Below are 19,734 nucleotides of genomic sequence, written 5' to 3'. Positions count from 1 at the left end.
GTATGCTTACAACCTGCATTATGTCACTTTATGCACCGAAGAATCTACATACTGTTAGTCTGAATATCACCAGAGGCAAATTCAGTCTTTGAGTCAAAGTGGCAAAGATGTAATTACAATACATAATATTTGCTCTAGAGCCACAACTAATTGTTCAACCAATAATAAATGAGCAGAAGCTTAAAGCTGTTGCTAAAATGAAGCCTGTTGTTGTCATGTCCACTTTCAACTTTCTGACCCATGTGCAAAAATCATTCAGAGAGAATAAAGTTGAGACGGTAAGTACAGTGAGTTTGACAGCTGGCCACAGTAGACCACATAAATAACAGTGAATATGTGGCCAGATGTAGGGGGAAAGAGGAAGTGGTTGGATGAATCCAGAGGATGATCATGTTTGAGAATGTGTGCTTGTTTTGAGCGCACAGATTGCAGCTGTGAATTGAGCCAATGAAAGCACAGTTTTAATCAGAGAAACATGAAACAGGATGGTAACTGGGATTAGACTCCACTTTGTTCTGCTATTTCAGGCCTGGGTTATGGTGAACCAATCAGGGTTAGCATAACACCAAGGAAGACTGGGAAGAGGGAAAGACAAGAAAGGCAATCTTCTTGTGACGAGTTTCTGAAGTGAATAATTCAAGTGATTCGGTTTTGGGTGTAAAGATGATTAAAGGATTACAGTCAAGAGGAGATGCATGGACGGGGCATGGCAGAGGAATTGTTTTACTAATCTGGGGTTGATGAGGTTTCCCTTGTAGCCCAAGTCTGGAAACTCATGGAACCAGGAAGTGAGATGGATTGTTTTGTTTTGTTTATGGCCACCTTCTGGTATTTGCAGATCAACTGAGAGGCTCCCAGAAGGTTTGGTAGACAATGTAATGTCTTACTATTGTCTTCCTTCCTCCAGCAGCCTTGTGCACTAAATAAAGGGTTCCTCTGAAGTCTGTCTGACCTGGAGGTCAGAACCTTGGCAGAAGAGGTTGACATGCTAACAACGTTTCTTAAGCTCCTTCCCCGTTTCTCTCTTATTAATCGTCAATTCAAATGGTTAGGGAATGTAATTCTTCCAAAGACTTGGACTTATCTCCTAGGGAACCTTGAGACGACATTTGTTATCAATTGAAGGCACAGAAATATACCGAATCAAAATCTGCCACAAGCATGAATAACTTTGGGGTTTAAACGTAAATTTCAAATAACTGTCACTGCATCAAAAAAAAACAACAAAAAAAGTAAGTCCATGGATCTGTAAGGCATCTTTATTTAAGCTGGTACCATGTATACAATACTCTGCCGATGAATCTAGAAAACATTTCCATTTAACTACATTCAAATTCCATTTGTTCAACATTTTATGCTCAAAGGTGATCAACAAAGAGCATGTAACGTCTGAAAATCAAACATCAATTCATGTATCAAACAATTTGACACTAAAGAAAAGCCTCTGCAAACAGACCATGAAGCCGCCGTATGCTGTCCAGAGTCCCATTTCACAAAACAATCAAACCAGTGGATGGACCATCAGAGTTCCTCTGTAGATTCAGTTTGAGACAAACAAGACAAAATCCATCTCTCCATTCATTCACGATGTGCATTAGCATGACTGGTTTTCTTAACGGCACAAAAACCAGCTGCATGTTAGTGAGCCTTAGTCTCTGCAGCATCTACCTGAAGAGCTGCTCCTGTGCTGCTCAGACTGCTTTAAGCCACCGGCCGTTGGCGTCGGTGGAGCAGTGCCTCCTCTCAGCCCTCTCTGACTTTGGCGGCTAGCGCAGAGTTCTCCTGTCGGATTGCTTTGTAGTCGTCCATGATCCGCTCCAGGTTGGTCACGGTTTTGTTACAGGTTTCTGTCTCAATCTGCAGACAACGGTCAGACAACAACACATCAGTCACATGGCAAAAGCCGCCGCTTGAGGTTTTGTATGCTTGAATTTGGATATACAGCAAAAATAATGTCAGTCTCAAAAAACACAAAAAACTTTGGCAGATTCGTTACTTGACGATTTTTAAAAAAAAAAGTAGCTAGAGGGGTTTGAAAAGGCATTAAATATAACAATAAAGTCGCTAAATTGGTGACTGAAGGATGTATCGATCCACTTTTTTCACTTCCAATAACCAATACACACACACGAGGTTTAGTGTCTGATGATACTGATCCATTACAGAAAAACTTAAGCTAAATCAACTTAAAACGTTTGTTTCTTTAAAACAAAGGATTAAGTGCGCTGAGTTTCACATTTATTTGATAACTCTGCGCCAGTACAGCACATTTACAAACACCAATAGCTTCACAAAAACTTTGTTCAGTCAGTGCAATTACGAGTAGAACAGAGTAAAATAAATAATAAAGAAACTGAAAAAACAATAGGTTGACTACCTTGGTCAAACATGTACAAATAAACTCCAACAAACCTTTTTTTAAACGGTTGAGAAAGTGAAATTAGTTGTTATTATCTGGATTGAGCGCACTGTCACTGATACCGGATCTAGAACCGTTTTCAATATGGGGGCCGATACAGATAGTGAAATTAAATTGGTGCATCTCTGGTGCAGATGTGGCCTGGTGGGTGGGTCTGTCAGTCAGCCATCTCTCACAGCACAGTGAGGACGGCAGAGGCCGATTTGCAGAAATGTATTAAACTGATGGATAAGATTGGCTCCACATGGTGGTGTCGGCATCACCCAAAATGACCAGGGGTCCGTTGGTGAACACATTTTACTCAGACTTTGTTTAAGGACGTTACTATATTTCAAGATATTTAATGAACTTTAGCAGAAGATCATTTGAGTAAGGGAGAAAGAAAGTGAAGGCAGATGCAGTTGACTGCTTCAGCACAAAAAAAAAAGAACATGAGTCAAGTCTGCTGAAGCCTACTTGTTCCTCCAGATCTCGAATCTCTCTCAGAATTGTTCCCGTGTCCTCAATGGTTTGGATCAGCTGGTTACAGTTCTGCAGTGAATGACAGAGACACAACAGGAGACCATTTCCTGACATGAACCAGCACAGACGACAGAAGGTTCGGGGTCTCAGGCGCAGTGACACACCTCATGTAAGGCAGCCAGGTACTTGTAGGATTTGCGGACAGACTCGTCTTTCTTGGCATCCTAAACAGTAAACAGCAGCAAAGGGATTTATTCTTAAATGAAATAAAAAAAGAGATATGTTATCCATTCCTGGAAGCAGCTGCATGAAAAACAAAGATGGTGTGATTGAAGATTTTTGCAAAGTGTCTATGAGAAGTCAGAGACGAGCCTGCTACCTTAAAGACCAGCTCGTCAGTCACAGCAAACGTCCGGTCCAGTTTCCCGGTGAGGCTGTTGATCTCCTTCTGCAGCTCCTTGGTGTCTGACAGGATCTGAGGGGATCCCACGAGAAGTTGGTGAGAGAAAGAGCAATGGAGGCACAACAGAATCCACTCTACCGGTTAGAAACAAATTATTCCTCCTCAACGTAATGTGACCAACTCCACGAGTCTTAGAGATCTGTGAATTAGCTTGTGCTCCACACCAACCTCTTCAAATCTTACCTTAGTAATTTCCTCCTTCTGTTTTTTGATGTTGCCAACAATCTCCAGAATTCTCTGAGTGTACGCTGATCGTGACTCGTCCTGGGGAAGGCTTTCCAATTCAGTTACCTTCAGAGGTAGAGAAGAAAGCCTTGACTCAAACACACCCAGAAATAAACCAATCTGGTCAAACATAAAAAAACAATACATGAATAAATAAACTTCTAAGGGGTCGTTTCAGCATCAGTCGGACCAACAGTGCCTCACGTCGCATTTGACTTAAAGCTCCATGTCTACAATATGTCCACTGCTTACAGCTGGTCTAAGCTACTACACACCACTAAAGGTCTAAAAGATTGCTTCAGGTTTTAGATTTGATTTATCGTCATTGTATAGTAAGCTGTACAATGAAATCTAATTAAAATGTAGCTTTTTGTGACAAATTGGAATAAAGGATGTTACTTCCTTGATCCAAACATTGCAAACCAAAGTCAGGCATGTCAATGGAGGGGAAACTCTCACACACAGGGATGATTCTCTGTATTAGTTTTATCCTCAGTATCCCTCCAGCTCTGTGATGGTCTTCTGGTCTCTAGTGGCCGTCAATGTTAAGCCTCATTAAGTAACAATGTTTAAGTACAACTGTGATATGTTTTTCTTTTGGTTTAACAGCGTTGTTGTCAGCTGGTCCCGCTGTGTTCATTTTTCCAACACAGACCTCTCCTACCTGTACAATTTGTGAGAAATGCAGCAGACAAATATAATCTTCAGCATCTTTTCCGGGCTGCATAGATGCGCTTTTGCAGAGCATCAAGTCAAAGCAGCGGCTCGCCGGAATTATTACGTAATCCTGCAGGATATTTCTCGTGTATTTCTATCATTTGACAGACGATGTCTTCTGCCATCAGTGCAGTTTGCACCTATTTTTGAAAATGCCCTGAACTTAGATGCAAAAACAGCTCCACAAACTGCATGTGGTTTGTTATTACCCTTGCATATCCTCCTTCCAGTATTTTGAGCTTTCTGATGATCAGGATGTGTTTCGCATATTCATGAAGATAGACGCACTAAACAGATTGCGCCTGCTATTCTGATTATTGTTTGTAGATAAGTTGGGCACAAGGACCAGGACCTAAAGGCATCTGGACGGTACAATAGATGATTTGTTAGCAGTATTTTGTTTGGGAAAAATAACTGTGGATTATTCCAACAGCAGGTTTCATAGTTTTTGATCAGACAAATCTTTATAACTTCTAAGAACACAGAACCAGATATTCAATGTAGGTTATGGAGCACCTTAGATGAGGTCCTCCTGGAAAACTGGACTAGTTAAAAATTACTAATAAGTTCAAACACCATTTCATGAAAACAAAAAAGGGCTTCTTACTTTTCTAAAACACAAAATGAAAATCTGCTTCTTTTTTATTTTTGAGCAACTGAGTGGTGCAGATCCTCCTCTATTGGGGGAGAGAATGCTTTGTTACAAAAATATTCTATAGTCTCACAAGCAGGAATGCATACATCACATAATCATAACAAGAAACCACTAATGAGGCAGAATTAGCAGACACACCAGCTGCTTGTATGACTCTTCTTTCTTCTTCGCCTCCACTGTGGCCGCACGGATTTTTTCATGCAGAGACTTGATCTCTGACAGCTTTGTGGAAGATTCGAGCTGTGGAAAACAGAGGCAACATCAACACCACCAGACCTGGCTGAGCACACGTTGTATTTATTCCACCACTCACGTCCTTGGTGCTGCAGATTTCTTTTAGCCTGCGATGTTCTTCAATAAGTGGAGCGCGATGTTTTTCCCACTGTGAGGCCAGATTTACCACCCGGTTGGCGCTGGCCTCCACCTGGGACTGCAGGGCCGAGCAGAAACAGGGGAGTGAGAAAGAGCTTCTCCGAGGCTGAGAGTTTCCACAGATCCTTTCTCACCTGAAGCTTCTGCAGGTTGCTGTCTGCTTCTGGCAACAGATCAATAGTTTTCTTCTTTACCTGCATCTTCTCCTCATTTTTAGTATTTTCCATCTCCCTCTGCTTCAGTTCATCAAATATCTAGCAGCAAAACAACTTTTTTCAGTCAATATGTTTCTAATGTTTTTAATGATATGAAGTTTACAGCAGTTATCCCAGACACAAACTAATCCACACATGAAATAAAATAGTACAAAAACTGAAGACGGACGAATGTACTCCATTCTTTGTGTAAAAAAAGACACATGCTGTATGAAGTAACAATTCACATGTTTTTTTCATGTGAATTGTTACACATGAAAACAATGTGTAACAATTGTTGTTACAATTGTGTAACAATTGTGACACATTGTTTTCATGTGTAACAATTGTGACACATTGTTTTCATGTGTAACAATTGTTACACCTTCACGCCTCTGAAGGTGTGAATGTTTAGGTCATTTTCATTGTTAAAGATTTTTTTAACACTTTAAGTTCTCAAACGGCTGGGAATCAAACCCAGGACAGCCACGCCGAGGTCAGTAGAATCTACACTAAACAACTCTATGATTTTAACACAAACTGTATCTAAATCTTAAAAGTCCTAGTCCTTTCTCTGGACGTCAGGTTTTCAGCTCTTTCAAAGGATTTTCAACTGGGAACAGGTCCAGTGACTGACTGGGCTAATCTAGCAGTTTTACTTTATTTCTATGAAACCAAAATAAAGTAAAGTTGACTTTTTTGAGCTTTACATCCTGTTCTAATGTTATTCCCTCATCAAAAACATACTTGGAGTGTTGCCTTGATTCTTTCAGATTTGAGGGATTTATTAAGGATTTTGCTTTTTAAATAGTGGCAGATTTCAGCTGGTTTCCTTGTTCTCTATTGGCCAAAACTGGCATCAGATTTTTAAAGATTGATCATCCAGAAAACTGATTGGGTTCACTTAGAGGTGTTAGGCCTAAAGCTCTTGTTCTATTTGATCTACTGACCGCTAGAGGGGGCTTAAAGCACTGAATGATTAATGTTGTGCATGCACAGGTTGAGTATCTTATACCAACATGGTCACATGACCCACAGTGACACTGGTGAGTCTAGTGTTTCTCAACCTTTTTTGGGCCAGCACCCCCCCCTATCCATTATCCAGGTTTCTAGTGTGTAAGAAAAATGCTATTTAAAATCAGTAGGCCTAACAGCAACCTATCAGAGTGAAGAAAAAAATCTTGATCTGTGCCATTTTCTGACATTAGATGCTAAATCTTTCACAAAATGGCCAGTTAAAAGATTAGAAAAATATCATTTGCCTAACAATTTGCAACACGGTGTATTGTCTCTGCGGCCACATCTCATGTAGAGCACCAACACAGGAAATTGCTGCTGTCCCCTCAATGCCAATCTTGCATCACTGGCTCAGTGGCGAGATGCAGTGTTTACGATGAGGGGGATTCCACTGGGCTCACTGCCGTCTCTCTGAGACTCCCCATCCCATGGTGCATCCACCATGGGATGGGGGGGCATCGTGTCAGCAACAGAATGACAACAGGGGACATGATCGCCAAAGGAAAAACCAAAGCACATCAATGCCTTGGAGCTACATGTTGTACAGGGGGCGCTACAACCCTGCTGTGTGAAATACCTGAGCATTAGTGACACTCATGTGCTTCATGTCTGCCACCATCAGGTCGACGTCACTGGAGAGCTGCTGAAACTGCTGCTGCAGGGCAGCCAGCTCCTCCTGCTGGCGGAGCTGAGCATCGCCCTCCGACTGCCGCCCCGTGTGGACAGGGCTCGTTATCGCAGCAGCCTCCTGCAGGAGCGACACACAGTTAGCACTGAGCCCGTTCTGCAGAGCTCCATCTACTCGTCCGGAGGCGCTCACCTGTGTGAAAGTAAACTTCTGAGTGTGTGTGAAATGGCTGCCCTTGGTAAGGATGAGGTCAGAAGGGGTGGAGCCTCTGAAGGTGTGCAAGAGGTCAGACAGCTCAGAGGTGGAGCGGGGAACGCTGAAGACACTTTCGGGAGACGGCGCAGCAGCAGAGCGCAGCTGCTCTTCGATGCGTTTACGCAGACGGGTCAGCTTCCTGGAGCTGTACTCCTGTTCAACACGCGGGAAAACACCGTCAGCAGCGAATTACACATCTCACACACACACACACACACACACACACACACACACACACGTGTGTGTTATTCTCATTTCATAGAGTGACTTTCAAACATTTTTCATCTGCAGAATTTAAAGTCTGACATTTCAAAGGTTTGAAAGAAGACCTGAGATAGGCATCATTCTTCAGCTGATCGTTTGATAACATTACAACACTTTTTCTCAAACGTGAACATGGAGGGATTTTCTGATATGGGTCGGCCCTGACCTGTGGCGTGAGGCGGGACAGCAGGCCCTGACTTTTCCACTCGGTATCCCACTCCTGAGCACTGCTCAAGTCCGCCGTGTGTTGCTCCAAGATGGACGACATCATAGAGGTCTGACTGGGACACTGAGCGGTGATGGGAAGGAGGAAGTCTCTCTGGTAGTCCTTCACCTCTGTAAACGCACATCCACATTCATTTCATTCAACTAGGAAATAGACTAGCATTGTTATTCAGCTAATGCTTTATCCTAAATAAGATATCAAATTTCACAGCAAGATTTATACTGAATAAAACAAATGGTCTATGGCCTAGACAAAGTCCAGACTAAAATCCCACAGAATTTCAGTAGCATCATCTTAAACAGAGCACATCCGAAAAGTAAAGTTAAATACTTGACGCCAAGAGTGACACAAACAGTGATCAGGTTTATGGACAATCAATTTTTCACGAATCATGTCAAAAGTAGTTTTTGGATTTAGACGAGTGACTTTGTCAGATTTTATTTTTTAATGATCTGAAACATTTAAAGAGACATGAAAGCCAAATCAAAAGGAATATGAAAAGGGACAAATGATTTTTAAATGATCTGGTTCCAACTGAAGAAGAAACCATGATGAGTTTAAGGTGAGGTGGTAAAACCTGCATCATTCAGTACAACTCAAACCTATATGAATTACGTCGCAGCCCAAGGCTACACCATGTAGAGAATTGTTTTTGTGCTTCATACTGAACACATAGTAAGAGAACTGAAAGGATTATTTAGCATTTTGCTAACTGAACATAAACTCTGTTCTGAATCAGTGTCTGCAGCAGAGGACATACCTTTGAGATACTTCTGGCCGTTAATGCAGTGAGGGGAGCTGAGTGGACGGACGTGGAAGCTGTGCGATGCTGCTTTATTCTAAAACACAAGAAAACAGGTTTCAGCAAAGATGGGAATGTTTCCATCCTTCTCTGACGGTCCGTGTACTTTCAGGCAGTTAATTTTTTCATTTGAAATGAAAAATGAAAAAAACAAAAATAGACTCTTTTTTTCTTTATTAAACCAAAATGAGAAATTGGATAACAGATTGGGACTGACGTTATCCGGTTTCTCATTTTGGTTTAATAAAAAAATTAAAAAACAAACTGCATGAAAATACATGGACCTCTGAAGCTTCCATTTGGCTTTTTGCACTGTATCAGATCAGACTTTTAAATTTTAAACACTTAAAAAAATTATTTCAACAAAGTTCCAATGCTCAGCAAATTTACATACAAAATTCAAAAACTTTGTTTCATTCAGACTATGTGCAAAGACAACATATAAAATGGAGAAACTGAAAAAAAAAGATGACAAGCCTATAAGTGGAACATTTAATACAGGAAAAAAATGTGCACCGATTCCGATTTTGACTGATAATGAATCTCGTCAGAAAACTTAAATTTATCAACAAAGTAGCTGAGTTACAGATGTGACCTGGTGGGCGGCTCTGTCAGTCAGTATCTCTCTCAATGCAAGGAGACGGGGACAGTGGCTATGTTTTTAGAATTTCAGAGGTAAATAACATCAGATTCTCACGTACAGATTGGCTGATCTGCACGTGAGAGCATACATTTACAAAAATATGCTATGAACACATGTTGAAAGAACAGGGCTCACAAAATCCAAGGAAATAAAAGGTTAAGTAAGAATAAAGTCACCAGACTGAAGACCAAGCACAACTAGGGATGCACAATATATCGGCAGAAATATCGGTATTAGTCATCTTTTAACACAGCAGTATTGGTTATTAATCAAGACCACTTGAAAAATGAGAATGTCAAACTGTTTAAAAGGAAGTGTGAAGAAATGGCCTGTGCTGGTGGGTAAATCAGTCAAGCTGTGTGCAGCAGATGCATTATCAGCTACTGCTCTCACATGTTGACATACCTGAGTTTCACAGTGTAATGGCAACCTGCAGTTTAGAGGCACCCAGGAAACAGCCAGCTGGCCTTTGATTGCAGCAGCAATGGCTCTATGGAGGACAGCCGATTTACCTGCAGTCAGACAGAAGAACCACTGTGATGGAGTTATGAATACATGCCTTTGTAAAGGCAGGTAAACAAAGAGGAGATTTTAAGCTAGTAGCATTTGTCTGTTTTTTTTACTCCCTGTCAAAAAACTATGACTTTCAATTCTTTCTCATTCATTTTATAATCAGAAATAATCGGATATTAAGAAGAACTGGTGTAAAATGCATAGATGAGAACATATTTTCTAACACCATTGTGTGATGCTTAAATGTAATTTTTTCTACCCTGGATGACATTCTTTTGCCATTCTGGTTCAAACTTTGGAGCCAAGTTGGCCTCATATAATTGTTAAAAAAAATAAAAATAAAAACAGAAAACAAGGTCCAAAATTACAGTTCAGATTCAAGGGATTTGTTGTGTCGTGTGTTTACATATGCAGTAAAGCATGTTATTTTTCAAAAATCAATCATACCAACAGATCGATGAGGATGTTCTCAGTGGACGGAAATATGACATTGACAAATCTGAGCAGTATTTTAAGACAGAATGTGGCTGATTCAACTCTCCGGTCATCTGAAGCCCCGCCCCCATGCCAAACAAGGCCAGAAGTTTGAAACTGGAAAAAAACATTCAATCTAAAAAATAGCCGTGGACTCTGTTGAAGTTTTAAATTGGCCTTGACTGAAGTAATGCGCCAGTTCAATGCTATGAAGCTTAAGAGAAATTCCCTGCACATTCCTGTTTCCATGGGAGCGCGAGCAAAATATTGCACACAGCCTGTGAATCCATTGTGTACAGAACATTAATATTCAAACAAACCATTCTCAGTTTGTCATTATGAAGCGTGGTCTGTATTTTAATAAAATATGTCAAAATGACAAACTGTAACTAAGTGATAGTCGATACTTGTCATATTTTTCTCAAATAAAAAGGAACAAAAATATTCACACATTTCACAGCTTCCATTTTTGTTCCTTTTGCTTTAACGCCCCAGGAGAACAGCAGAGCTACACGGCCTGTACTTTTGTAATATTAGACTTCTTATGTATGACAGCTTTGTTTTTTCTTTGTTTTTTTTTATCGTTAGCCGTCTAGCTGTACCTGTGGGCTGGTCCGAGGCCTCAGAGCTCTCCCTGGGCATTTTCTCCACCAGGTACATGAGTAGCGAGCGAATCTCTGGCTCGTTACTGTATAGAAAAGTCTGGTAGCCAATCTCTCCTTTATAGCCGACGTCCTGGAAACAACACAGGTATACAGCATAGTATAATGTACAATAGGAAGAAAATATGCAACATGTGAGAATGTTTGTAATATGACTTGTATTCTGTGCAAGAGCACTGGTTGAGAAAAAGAGACTTTGAGTTCAAAAAACAAGTTTCATATATGGACTCCAGATGCATTAGCAGACATATAGACACTGTGACCTGAACATGCCCATATCAGGAAGACAGGCAATAATGATAATGTTAACTTTGAGGAGATACTCTATAAACGGGGTGCTGATTTCACTAAGATTGGGCCAAGATTTCCTTGCATGCTGACATATTCTGCAGTACTGTAATAAAACTTTGTTGTTCAACCAAAGCCTGTAGCATGCAGAGTCTTTTTCCAGCAACATCACCACACCAGCATCAATTAAGAGAAGACCAACCAGAAGACACCATGTAATCAACATCAAAAATACCATATTAGCAACTACATTAGAACCTGCTGTGCAGCTGGAAGGAGTTTGTTTTCTTTTACTGTGGAATATTGTCTCTGCTGGCCAGATCTTGATCTGTTAGCATGTAATGACACTCATCCGTCACAAAGTGTGATTTATCCACGTGTCCCTCTAGAAACAACTTGCTGGGGAACCCTAGTCAGAAGATATGATGTGTGGGCGGATCAGGGGGTCTTACCTGGCAGGCCTGGGCCAGGCTCATGCCCACCCTGAAGCGGGCAGACATGCCCGGAGGCAGGGAGGTGGGCAGCCCTTCCCCCAGGGCCGGATCAATCACCCGGATGCATCTGACCACCGCCTCCACGATCAACTCACTGGTGAACTGGTTCACCCTGTCGACGTCCTCACCCACCTCCCTGTGGGACACAAACCATACAGAACCTGCCTGAGAGCTGTCAACAACTCTGACCTGCAGAAACACGCTGAAGACACTTACGTTCCGACTTGTCTGAGAGTGTGAATCAGGATTTTATCAACTTCCTCCATCGCTAAGCTTTCTCAGGAAATATTCCAACCGAGTAGCAGGAATCTAGCAAAACAGCGCGACTAAAGACAGATGCTTTATTAACATGGGTTAGCTTCCATCGACTGCTAGCAACACACTAGCTCCTATTTACCAACTACGGCATTCCTCGCTTCCATTTTCCCTATTAGCTTAGCTAAAGGACTGTACATAAACAAAATATTCTAAAACAGTCCAAAACCCTTCCACAATCACGTCCAACCCGATGCAACCGGCTCTAACAGAGCTCAGAGCTGGGAGTTTTTGTTCAGAGTGGAAGTAATCGTCGACAGGAACAGAAGGGCTTTCTGGGAAGCGGAGTTTTCAATGAGTCTGTATCAGCTGGGAATCAAGAAGACGTTTACAACGTTGAAATACATATCCCAGCATGCACCACTGCAGAGAGTCTTGTGACCTGATGCTGTGTTCGTTGACAGCTGATGGAATCAAAATCGGCTTTATTGGCTAAGAGCGTGTTCACAAACAAGGAATTTCAGTTCTGTTTAATGCCCAGGCATTAAATATAAATATAAAAAATTTAGATTAAATAAAATTAATTATAAAAGAAATAGTATGTACAACTATTTTTGTATTACATACAGAAACAAGGCAGGTTGTGACAGTTGTTCCAATATGTTTATCTAGGTTAATACATAACCTACAATGTTATGTAACTTACATAACATTACAGCCTTACCAATGAGGCTGTGAGAGGTTCACTGTGTTCATTAAAGAGACATTCTGTCTCTGTAGCACCGACCAAAAGGTAACATTTCTAAAAGTTTGTGTCCAGGGTGTGTGGGGTCTGAGGAGATGTCAGCTGCCCTTTTCCTGACCCTTGACCTGTACAAGAACTGAATGGGGAGAAGATCAGCCCTGATGATCCTTTCTGCAATGCTGATTGTTGCACTCTGGACCGGTTCTGTGCTGTTGATGAACCAAATCACCAAGTCTTCTTCTGAACAGTGTCTATGTCACACAATGTTGAAGATGGTGAGGGGTGGGCTGGGGGGATTTTCTGTTGGTCCAGTAAACCAGCAGATCCACCTCTCATCTATATGCAGACTCATCACTGTCCAAGGTCAGACCAATAACAGTGGTGCCATCTGCAAACTTCAGGACCTTCACATGGGTCACTGAGGTCCTATCATCCGAGTATAGAGAGAAGAAGAGTTGGGGATCCTGGGGGTTTTGGTGCTGGTTGTTCTTAAGGGTGAAAAGAAAAAGGAAAAAGAAAGCATGAAAGAAGGAAAGATAAAGACAGAAAAATGGAAGAGAAGAAAAAGAAAGAAATCGATGACATAACCACCTGAACCAGCAGATGGCGGTGTTGCAAACGAAAACTTCCCGTAAAAAAATCGAAGCAGAAGGAACTGACGGACCATAGGAGCTCGGTTGGAATTAGCATCACCATCATGTCTCGGTGACCGAGGCCGTATAACAGGGACAGCATCCTGAGAGGGCCTTTACTGTTCCGAAACGGAATCCTTAAGATGGCAGGCGAGGAGGAGAGGGGAGTGGTTCGAGTTAAAGTCAAGGTAGGCTGCGAACGGCGGTGGTTGCTGGCGGCTAGCTGCGCCGTTAACCCGGTTCTCGTTGTGTTTACGTCTTTGTCAGAGCAGCTGACCCCACAGCAGGTTATCCTGGACACAGTAGTTTCTGCGGGGCTGAGAAAATGAGCTCAGAACTAAACACTGTCTATGTCTGTGCTGTCTGTTTCTCGCCGGCTTTGTTTACTGTCGCGGATTGTCAGGCATAAGGTCCACAAAGCTCCTGCCTCTTTCCTCTTATTATCTGCTTTTATAGATTATGTCGACAGGTCACAGCTGAAGCTTTAACGCTGTTTATCAGGGATCAATAAACAACTCTCTTAGCCAAACACTGAACCTGGGGACTGACGTCACCTCTTCAGTCAGAAACCGCGTGCGCGCGCGCGCACAGTTAATTGTGTGACGTGATTTCTCCGCCAACCCCCGGAGAAGAGGCGTGTTGTAGTGATGCTGCTTTAATACTGGCTGCAGAAATCAAGGAGAAATTGTTAAAACCCGGAGCTCGAACCCCATAAGAGGCACTTCTGTAAAACGATGGGGATATTTTATAAGATTTATTCAGATTCATAAATCAGTGAAGGTGAGGTCCTCGTTCAACCCTCTTCGTTTTTCTTTCTTTATTTACAAGCTGCCAAACTTCCTGTGTCCTTTTCAAAATGGCTTTGCCCAATAGCTTCCCAGTGTTTCTGAAGGTCTGTGGTACAGATGGCCTTTGGATTTTGGATGTAATTTTTATAGACCAATAAGATTTTAGCAATTGCCATGAGATATAAATCTTACTAGGATGGTGTAGCATAGCACTGTTCTATGGATGACTGATCCTGTCAAAATTGGTAGTAAAACTGGAAATAAATAGATGCTTCATAAAGTAACTAATGTGGCATAGAAGTAGTTTTTAGCTGCAAATGTGTACTTTGCTACAAATGTGTGCATTTGTAGCAAAGTACGGACAACATTTGCTACAGTTATACATTTGTGGCAAATGGTTTACTGTTATTGCATTTAGGCAATAAAATGTTTATTTAAAAAATAATGTAATTATTTATTTGCATATTTTAATGTATTTCTAATATTGCATGAAAAAGACTTAAGTGCTTAAATGGGTAATTCGCAGAATGTGCCAAGTTATTTAATCAGTTTATTTGCATAGCACATTTCAGCAACAATGCAATTCAAAGTGCTTCACATCATAAAAGCACAAAAATTAAAATTCATTTTAAAAAAACAACATACAGTCAACAATTAAGAAACCAATAACAAACGTTACATGTTAAGTATCATCATAAAAATCATCAGTACACTTATAAAATGTTGGCCAATGTTCCATTTATTATGGTTCTAAAACATCTGTAATCAGGTTTTTAGTCTTGATTTTTATCAGATTAATCACCAAAATTAGGGGTGCACTGATTTATCGACCAGCTGATTTATCAGCACAGGTCTCAATCAATCAAATTTTATTTGCATAGCACATTTCAGCAACAAGGCATTTCAAAGTGCTTTACATAATTAAAAACAGAAACACAGAGTCATGTAACATTGAATAAACAGTAAGAAAGAGAAAGAGATTAAAAAAATAATAATAAACAAAAGTTAATAGGTAATAATTTCCTTAATTTTTGAAGACTGGTGACCGACCAATACTTGCATCTGAAGCCAATCTTATCCTCTGGTCTTATCTACATCAGCAAAGGTCTAAAAATCAACCTCTGTCCTCTTCTGCTCTCCTACGAGAGAGGTTTGACTGACAGACCGGCCCAGCAGGTCATTCTGCATGTTTGCAGTTAACAATAGTCACCCAACTATTGCAAACACAGTGACTATTTTGCTATATTTAGCAATATTTCAGACAAAAAAATTGGTATTGGGGTATTGGCAAAAATCGGAATCGGCAGGCCATGCTTTTTAAAGACTGGTAATCTGCGATTGGCCAATCGGTGCACCCCTAGTCAGAATAATTGATTACTAAAACATTTTGATGATCGACTACTAAAATAACCTAAAAAATAAATTCTATCTGTGCATAAAAACATGTTTCACCTGAGTGATTGGCACAGTAATGAAGCTGGTGAATACTTGCCAGTTGAGTGGTAATAAAGTCACCTCCTTTCAGATCAAATGATGTTTTATACTATATTGATTAAAATTTATTGCCATGTTTTTTGCATATGTTGGACAAATAAACCTTTGTTGAATTGACACTTTAGAAATTGTGTTGGGATTTCTTCTAGAAATGCGATGGGGCACTTCCTGTGGAGTCTCGCTCCTTTGCTGTTGATCCTCAAATAACGTCACTGGAGGTCCTGCAGCATATCCTCATCAGAGCCTTCGACTTCAACGGGTAAGAAGCATCAGGTTGAGTAGATCTACTCTCAAGAGTTGACTTGAACGGGTTCCACTAAATGCATCTTTTGTTTGTTATCTGATTGGAAAAAAACAAACAAACTAGGAAGCGGAATTTCAGTGTAAGCTACCTGTCTCGAGATCGAAGCAGCGTGGAGATGTACCTGTCTCTCCTGTCTGACTGGGATCTGGACGTTGCATTTATGAGTGCAGCCAAGCCGTTCCTGCAGCTCAAGATGGATGTGAAGCCTTCTGAGGACAGTAAGAACAGCAGTTCAGTTTTAAAGCAAACCATGCCATAAAGACAGTGAGCCGTACTGTAATATTTACTCGGCGTAAAATAAGTGTAGTGAGTCTCGTATGTTTTTTGCCGGGCTTCAGGTCCAGTAATGGAAGACTGGGACATCATAAGCCCAAAAGATGTGATTGGTTCAGAGCTGCTGCTTGGAGAAAGGACCAAGTCTTTGGCTTCTGCAGCACTTCCCTTCACTCAATCTCTGCTGTCTCAGGTACGTTCATCTTGTTTCAGATTTTTTTTGTATTCAGTATTTTCTAGGGTGCACCAATAAATCTGCCTCAATTTCCTTAATTTTGGTTGATTAATGATCTGATTTTCAGACCACAAAAGGTATCAATCAACCATGAGTGAGGGCATGGCTGACATACTGACCCATCCACCAAGTCATGTCTGCGTGAGGCTGAGTAAAATCAATAGTCACATCTCTGTTGCTAATTTACTGACTTTTCAGACAAAAAAAATGAGTATCGGCCAAAAATGCCTAGATGATTGACTAGAAAATGGTAAATGGCTTTAGACTTCTATAAAGCCTTACCAAGTCACTACAGTCATTTACCCATTCATACACACACTCTCACACCAATGGTGGTAAACTACTGGATAGTAGCCACAGCTTCCCTGTGTTTCTTATGGACAATCCACGATGGGCACAGAAGTCCAACAACAGAACACAGAACCACTCAGGTTCAGTTCAGGGGGGGCATTCCTCCCGACCACGCCCCTCCAGCTTTTACTTTCATTGCCCATGTGAGTGTTGAAATCCCCCAGCAGAACAAGGGAGTCCCCAGGAGGCGCACTCTCCGGTACCTCCTCCAAGGACTTCAAGAAGGTTGGGTAATTTGAACTGTTGTTCGGCGTGTAAGCACAAACAACAGTCAGAACTTGTCCCTCCACTCGCAGGAGGAGGGAGGCTACCCTCTCATTCATTGGGGTTGAAGAGGGGGTGTGCAGACACCAAGATGGGGGGCAACAAGTATGCCCACTCCTGCCTGGTGCATCTCACCATGGGCAACTCCAGAGTGGAAGAATGTCCAATCCCTCTCGAGGAGACTGGTTCCAGAATCAAACTCATGCATTGAGGTGAGACCAACTATTTCTAGTCAGAACCTCTCAACCTCGCATGTTAACTCAGACTCCTTCCCCACCAGAGAGGTGACATTCCACGTCCCAAGAGCCAGCTTCTGTAGCCAAGGATCGGCTCGCCAAGGTCCTCGCCCTTGGCCACCACCCATCCCACACTGCATTCAACCCATTTGGCCCCTCCTACAGGTGAAGAGTCCATGGGAGGGGGGACCCACGTTTTCTCTTTGGGCTGAGTCCAGCCGGGCTCCATGGGTTGAAGCCCAGCCACCAGGCACTCACCAATGTGCCCCACCTCCAGGCCTGGCTCCAGAGTAGGGCCCCGTCCAGGAGAGGGGACACTGTCTCCAACGATTGTGTGCATCATAAGGGGTCTTTGGGCTGCGCTTTGTCTGGCTCCTCACCTAGCACCTGTCTGCCTCGGGTGGTCCTACCAGGGCCATAAAGCCTGTGACAGCATAGCTCCTAGGATCACTAGGATCTAATCCAATCCAAAAAACACTGACTTTATTTTCAAGAAGTGATCAAGTTAGAATAGTTCTTTGTTGAATCCAAGTGTTTGTTTCCTCGGTTGTGTTCAGGTGGGACGGACCCTGTCCCGAGTCCAGCAGGCCTTCACCTGGTCTTATGGAGAGGAGATCAAGCCTTTCAAACCTCCACTTAGTGATTCAGAGTTTCACAGCTACCTTAACGGACAGGGCCAGCTGACTCGGCCCGAAGAACTCCGACTGCGGATCTACCACGGTGGCGTGGAACCGTCGCTGCGAAAGGTTTCCACTTTGCATTGCCTTGTTGCTGAAAATGTGCTAAATTAATAAAATTACCTTTACCTTTCTCCACACTCTTTACTAACAGTCTTAAATTTAAGTTGCCTTTATGCGTTTTTCTTGCTATTAACCTTTTCTTTCTTTGGAGTTAACCTTCTACGGTAGCTCTGTTGTTCTATTACTATAGATACGTTATACAGAATGAGCGTTAATTCTACTACTTTGGATGTTTATGGCTTCCAGCTACTTGACTGGAAGCATAAATTTGAATGTAACATCAGACCAATATGTAGTTCAGAAATGTGGGCCAACTGGAAATTTATATAATTTACTGTACATTATATAAACTCAATACTTGGTCGGATCTCCATTCGGCTTTCATTACACTCTTTAAGCCACCAGCTTCATTAGTAATGACCATTTGTGGCTTAACTTCATTGAGGATGACATCACCGATGTCAGTCGACAGTATTCCTCGTGATTGTGTCGGCCATAATGTGGTCATGAAATACTACTTCTGAACTAATTATGTATGTTGGTTTATTGTGGAGGAATTCTGGACCAGTCTTCTTTGCAGAATTGATTTACACATTGTGGCACCGCATAGTCTAGTGGTAAAGCAAGTGCACTAAATATAGAGACTGTGGCCATGATTTTACACCAGCTGTACACATAAAATTGAAAACAAAAATGAAATGAAAAAATAGTTCAAAAACATCTCATGAGTTAGTCATTCTTTACTGTGCATGTCAGATCTTAGTTGCCCATGCTTATGAGTTTTTGACTAAATTGTTTGTCTTTAAAAAGGCATGCCCGCATATACCATACATACATAATTTCTGAATATTTCATTGTTAGGTGGTTTGGCGGTACCTCCTTAATGTGTACCCCGATGGACTGAGCGGTCAGGAGAGAATGGACTACATGAAGAAGAAGACGAGGGAGTACGAGCAACTGAAGAGGGAGTGGACGGCCAGGGCCAGCCACGAGGACCTGGAGTTTATCCGTGGGAATGTCCTCAAGGACGTGCTGAGGACAGACCGGGCTCATCCGTATTACGCAGGCTCAGAAGACAGTCCGCACCTCACTGCCCTCACAGACCTGCTCACCACATTTGCCATCACACATCCTCAGGTGTGGAGACATGCTCAGTGTTATGAGTTTTTGCAGTTTGTGGCTGAACGGGTGCAGCAATCTTCTGAAAATAGATGAAAAAAATACCCCATCCCTCAAAGAAGTTCAAATAAATGCAACACTACTAAAGGGAAGGACACTGTATGGTGCTCTTACCTTTTTGTACGTCACTTTAGGTGCTGAATGTATACTGTACAAAGTGTTTGTGTCAGTTGTGTGAGTCAGCTCTCCTCAATCTGAAATGTTCAATTGTTTCCCTGAATTGCAGTCTTCTGGATGTCTAAGTTTCTGTATACTGAACTCTGCCAGCCATTCACTACACGCAGATTTCAGGCTATAAGAGCTGAAGCTGTGTGCCGACTACTCATCACTCCTTCTTTGGTCCATTAACTTTTCTCAGAGCTTGAATGAATCTGTGGTCAACTGGTAACATTGTAATGTAGAGTTGTGTACAGCTCTGGTTCCAGAGCAATTTAGCAGGGGATGGGTGAGCATTGGCTTCTTTTG

At 41.9% G+C, this 19,734-nt stretch overlaps 2 protein-coding genes across 3 annotated transcripts in view; one reads left to right on the top strand and one right to left on the bottom strand.

Annotated features, from left to right (window-relative positions):
- Positions 1 to 1,238: 1,238 nt before the first annotated feature.
- ccdc22 (CCC complex scaffolding subunit CCDC22) lies at positions 1,239 to 12,461 on the bottom strand. Its single transcript, XM_007575466.2, has 16 exons — positions 11,990 to 12,461; positions 11,732 to 11,909; positions 10,932 to 11,064; positions 9,748 to 9,854; positions 8,658 to 8,736; positions 7,838 to 8,007; positions 7,345 to 7,560; positions 7,102 to 7,272; positions 5,448 to 5,567; positions 5,255 to 5,371; positions 5,080 to 5,181; positions 3,528 to 3,635; positions 3,261 to 3,356; positions 3,046 to 3,105; positions 2,876 to 2,950; positions 1,239 to 1,857 (listed from the first exon to the last, which is right to left on the bottom strand). Exons 1-16 carry the CDS (start codon positions 12,037 to 12,039, stop codon positions 1,744 to 1,746), a joined length of 1,896 nt encoding a protein of 631 aa, XP_007575528.1. The 5' UTR covers positions 12,040 to 12,461; the 3' UTR covers positions 1,239 to 1,743.
- Positions 12,462 to 13,348: 887 nt separating this feature from the next.
- The window catches only part of tbc1d25 (TBC1 domain family, member 25), a 21,059-nt gene continuing 14,673 nt past the window's right edge, over positions 13,349 to 19,734 (top strand). For both annotated transcript variants that reach the window (XR_001659140.1, XM_007575465.2), the window contains exons 1-6: positions 13,349 to 13,593; positions 15,837 to 15,946; positions 16,055 to 16,209; positions 16,330 to 16,457; positions 17,908 to 18,096; positions 18,952 to 19,227. Coding sequence is in view for 1 of the 2 variants with exons in the window: in XM_007575465.2 (XP_007575527.1) it covers positions 13,549 to 13,593; positions 15,837 to 15,946; positions 16,055 to 16,209; positions 16,330 to 16,457; positions 17,908 to 18,096; positions 18,952 to 19,227 (903 nt within the window). In the remaining variant the exon portion in view is untranslated. The remainder of the gene's footprint in view (positions 13,594 to 15,836; positions 15,947 to 16,054; positions 16,210 to 16,329; positions 16,458 to 17,907; positions 18,097 to 18,951; positions 19,228 to 19,734) is intronic.

Source organism: Poecilia formosa, unplaced genomic scaffold, assembly GCF_000485575.1.
Source record: "Poecilia formosa unplaced genomic scaffold, Poecilia_formosa-5.1.2 Scaffold377, whole genome shotgun sequence".
Classification (NCBI taxonomy): domain Eukaryota; kingdom Metazoa; phylum Chordata; class Actinopteri; order Cyprinodontiformes; family Poeciliidae; genus Poecilia; species Poecilia formosa.
Note: the sequence above shows the minus strand (reverse complement) of the source record. Positions and strands in the feature narration are given on the sequence as shown.